The sequence below is a fragment of the Echinops telfairi genome, unplaced genomic scaffold, assembly GCF_000313985.2.
Source record: "Echinops telfairi isolate 266 unplaced genomic scaffold, ASM31398v2 ScPeMD7_7468;HRSCAF=8506_0, whole genome shotgun sequence".
NCBI classification, from domain to species: domain Eukaryota; kingdom Metazoa; phylum Chordata; class Mammalia; order Afrosoricida; family Tenrecidae; genus Echinops; species Echinops telfairi.
The window spans coordinates 80,533,142-80,537,940 of NW_022111369.1; the positions used below are offsets into that span (position 1 = coordinate 80,533,142).

General features: G+C 44.4%; 1 protein-coding gene across 4 annotated transcripts in view; it reads right to left on the bottom strand.

Annotated features, from left to right (window-relative positions):
* REST (RE1 silencing transcription factor) overlaps window positions 1-3,231 on the bottom strand; it is a 17,201-nt gene extending 13,970 nt beyond the window's left edge. For all 4 annotated transcript variants that reach the window (XR_006679500.1, XM_045284215.1, XM_045284214.1 and 1 more), the window contains exon 1: window positions 2,337-3,231. Coding sequence is in view for 3 of the 4 variants with exons in the window: in XM_045284215.1 (XP_045140150.1) it covers window positions 2,337-3,228 (892 nt within the window). In the remaining variant the exon portion in view is untranslated. The remainder of the gene's footprint in view (window positions 1-2,336) is intronic.
* Window positions 3,232-4,799: the final 1,568 nt, after the last annotated feature.

A 4,799-nucleotide genomic window follows, 5' to 3' on the forward strand; every position in this document is an offset into this window, starting at 1 on the left:
GATGAGGGCAATGAATGTACAAATGTGCTTTACACAATTGATGTGTGTATGGATTGTGATAAGAGTTGTATGAGCCCCTAATAAAACGATTTTTAAAAAATCCAAACTTCTGGAAACCTCTCTATATATTTACCACAAGAAAATAATAGAAAACCCTTTTAATACCAACTAAGAAGCCCTGGTGGCCCTGTAGGACGAGCAGGGACTGAACACAAAGCTGTGGGTGACCTCTTACCAGCCACTTCCGTGAGAAAGATGAGGCTGTCTGCTCCCATTAAGATTTAAGGCCATTAAGGTTAAAGGCCATTTTAGGTTTAAGACAGAATAAACTCATTATACATATAGGGGAAAAGGGAATTGTGATCTTTTGAAGCAGGATTTGTCAACTGGTTAAATATCAAGTCCCAAAATTAAAGTCTTGCACTGAAAAGCAGCTCAGAAGCCCCCTCCTAAGACAGATTCTGAACTTGAATTCCAGTAGTATCTAGCTAGAGTATGTGGGGCCTATCACTTTCAACCTACCTTCCTCTGGAAACATAAACCACTGTCAAGCAGTTTTTTCTCAAGACCCAGTACCAGGCACTTTGTTAAAAACAAAATAAATAAATCCATTAAATGAATCAAAAGCCAGACCACAATAGTTCAGAAGTGAAGAAAAGTGATTCTGTGTCCGGCTTACACATTGGGCACCTGCTAACCTGCAGTTCAGCAATTAGAAACCACCTCAGCTGCTCCAAGGAACAGACTTTTTTTTTTAAATCACTTTATTGGGGTCTGTTACAGCTCTTATCACAACGCACACATCTATTGTGTCAAGCACATTTGTACATATGTTGCCAACATTTTCTTTCCACTTGAGTCCTTGGTACCAGCCCTCATTTTCCCTTCTCCCCCCAACAATGAGTGCCAGACTTGGGACCCCGAGTGGCGCTTCTACCCTGTCCTCCAGGGTTGCAGTATGAGTCAGAATTGACTCGTTGCAGCGAGTTTGGTTTGTTTGTGCTCTACTCTTCAGCACCAGATAAAATTTCCATAAATTCTATTTTCAGAATTATGGTTTTAGCACTCTTGAGAATTTACACAATTTCTCAATTCGTATTTTTTTGTAAATTGGGGGTGAAGAGCAGGGAAGAATCACAAGAATCATGTAAACCTAGGGGAGAAAAAGCTTCCATCATAAAATGTGAAATGGACCCTCCAAAGAATCTTTGCCTTTATAAAGCTTGCTGTGGGTCTTTCTTGTAATGAAATTCCTCCAGCACTGTTTTATTATTTAAACCTGTCCCGCATGCAAAAGCATTAGCAATCCTTAAATCCTCCCATTTCCTTTGGGCATTCAATTCTGCAGTGCCTACTTCCCCAAAGGGATCTGTAACAAAGAGCACCTGCAGCCCCCCTTTCACTGGTGATCGAGAATCTGAGTAAAGAAAACTAGAGTACACCACCCCGCCCACCCCACCCCGCCCCACCCCACCCCGGGGACAAACAACAGAAACATGGGTAAAGGGAGACAGCAGATCAGTGCAAGATATGAAAAGAATAATTATTTATACTTTATCAAGGGTTCAAGAGGTGGGTGAGGGGGCGGGAAGAGGAGCTGATACCAAGGGCTCAAGTAGAAGGAAAATGTTTTGAGAATGATGAGGGCAACAAATGTACAAGACACAATGGATGTTATGTATGGATTATGACAAGAGTTGTATGAGCCCCCAATAAAATGTTTTGAAAACGATGAATGGCAACAAATGTACAAATGTGCTTGAAAGAATTGATGTATGGATTTATGGATTCTTATAAGAGCCCCATATAAAAGGCTTTATAAAAAGAAAGAAAATTAGATTGCTCTAGAATCATCTTGTTAAAGCAATAATCAAGTCTCAGTTCTCCCCAGGAAAATGGGAAAATTTTTTTAGTGCCGATTATCTACCAATAGTTTATATACATATAAAAATGATGCTTCTTAAATAAACACATATTTCAAACTGGGGAGGAATGGGGAGTGGCTGCTAATGGGGATGCAGGTTTCTTTCTGGGGTGATGAAAATGTTGTCAAAAATGGTTGTGGCTGCACACCTGTGATTAAACCACTTTAAACCAGTAAATTACGCTTTAAATGCGTGAACGAGGTAGGCTGTACGTAGAATCTTCATTGTTATTTTTTTTAAATGAATAGATGCCTCATTTATCCAGAAAAGCCTTAATATGCCAAATATATCAAAATATTGTAAGCGTTGAGCTGGATCGGCAAGGTACTGTGGTACTTCAGGGAGGCAAAGAACCATTCAGGGCTTAGGCAGAGGTGAACATACAGGGGCAGGAAAGAGAGCGGTCCTTACCAGTATGAGTTCGGACGTGCTGAACGTAATTGTTTTTTCTGTCTGAAAAATAGGCACACTTGCCACAGGTGTACACTTTCCTAGGGAAATGGTTTCTCAGGTGTTTCCTCCAGTGGTACTCGCTTACTGTGGTGTATGTGCAGATGATGCACTTGTAGACTCGCTCGTTCTCCCCAGCTCTGGTGTGGTGTTTCAGGTGCGCGGTATAGTGATCGTATCGGTTGGTATTGTAGCCGCAGCGGTCACAGCGAATGGGGCCCTTGGAAAAGTCTCCCTCTTCTGGGGTGGACGAACCATACTCCCTGGCTTTTGCTTGCTTCTCTGCACTTTCTTCCACAAAGAACTTCTTGGCACTGTGAACTCTGATGTGGTGCACAAACTGTTCTTCGGACTCTGCTTCATACTGGCATGGCTTACAGCGAAAAGGTTTGGTCTTCAAGTTCTTGCACTTGTCCTCTGGGCCAGGGGTTTCAGCAGGAGGATCTTTATTCTCGGTGCTGTAAACTTCCGGGGCAGCAGGTGCTTCAAATGGAGGCTGGGGCTCTGGAACATCATCAAGTTCCATACTTTCCAGTCCATGAGGTTCCCCTTTTAATTCGGAAGAGTCTTCTTCAAGACCTTCTGCATCACTATCTGAAAAGTTGTTATCCCCAACAGGCATCAATTCTGCCATCTGTCTTTCTTCACCAACCAAGTAATCACAGCAGTTGCCATTTACTTCCCCAGTCAAAGCCACATTGGCCAACATGATAAGCTGAGGTGCGGCCAGTTCAGCTTTAGAGAGGTCATGTAAGTCATACATGTCGTTGGGCAAGGCCATGCCAAGGTTGGCACTGCTGGTGAACAGGCCGCTGCCTCCTCCAGAAGACTGCCCCATTACCTGGGTGGCCATAGCTGATTCTGAATTCAAAAACAAGCAAACAAGAACACTTTTAGTAACTACAGTGAAAACAGCAGTGTCATTCATCCCTGAAAACACACGCATATATAAACGGTTCAATATAACCTTTACGAAACCAAGGCGCATCTGAAACCTACTAAACACAAACCTTCAAAATACATTTTTGCCATCAACTCTTTTCTGCAGTCAACAAGGAAAACTGATTAGCCACTGTTTTCATATAAATCATACATCAACTAGGTCTACTAGGGGTTAATTTTAGATTCACTGGAATGCTCTTCCTCAAGTGCTTTCAATGCTTCTAGTGGGAGGGAGACCATACTCCTCGTGCTTAACATTAATTAAAATTATTTTTAAAACTCAGTACAAGATTAACAAACTGCTGTTCTCCCATTCGTCCTTCCAGCCATTCACTGGCCTGAACCAAGCCAGCAGAGACCCCAAACCACACAAGCACGGAGAGTGGAAGGCTGTAGTGATTGGTGGACCTAATGAAATTTCCTATCAAGCCAACTAACTTCAGAAGAATGGGCGATTGTGAACAACCACCACTTAGCCTAAATTGTTCGATGACTCCACGGATTTAAGGAGGGGTGGGGGTGGGGCGAGCACGGAACCCTTTTCCTGTGAAAAAGGAACGCTGGCTTCTTTGGAAACATTAAGAGAAGATAAAGGGGTAATCTCTCAAACTCCTTAGATAAAAAAAGGTACAAAACTTCTCACTCCGCTATCAGAAACTTTTTTGCATTGTGCTTGACTTTGCCTCCTCGCCCTAGTGGAAGCCATTACAAGATCACCTTCCAGAAAACATGTTGGGTTTTGTTAAAGGGTCTTGACCGTCAACGTTACTTTCAAAATAATGCTTTAGCTGTTCTCTGACCTCTCAGACACGGCAATACTAGAGCCAAGTTGTACTAAAAAGTAAAGTTGAACCTAAAAAATAAAGAAACCGTTTCATTTAACTTCATAAGCACAAACCGGCCGAGTCGTTGGTAAATGCCAACACAGGAAACTAACCATTAAAAGCTGTCCCTGTGCCTCGCCGCACAGGGAACTCACTACTTAGCCAAACACGCACTTTTCTAATCACTCCCAAACCCTAGAAGACCATCTCTAAAGGAATTTCCACATTTGTCGGCAAGGCCGTCCGAGCAGAGCCCGAGCTTCACGAATTCCTATGTGCTGCTGCCACCAGCGCCTGCCTCTGCGGCGGCATTCCTGACTGAAATAGGCATTCGGCCATTTTCTCAAAATACCAAACACAAAGCAGCTCTTTGCAAACTCGGGCGCTCTCGCTTCCTCTCGGGCCTACAGGCTGCACACATCTATGCACACCAACTCGCGGGAGCTGCCCCAGCTCCAGTCCTGAAGCTCTTCCTCTGCCCGCCCCCCACCCCAACACTCCAAACGAGGGGGATGGGAACTCGGGGAGCCCTCGGGCCACACCACGTCTTTCCCAACTCCAGGCAGCCCCGTTCCCGGCCCGGGCCCCGCGTCGGAGCGGACGCAGGAAAGTTACCGCAGCGCCGCGATCCGGCTCTTCGGGCGCCGTCGGCCCAGGC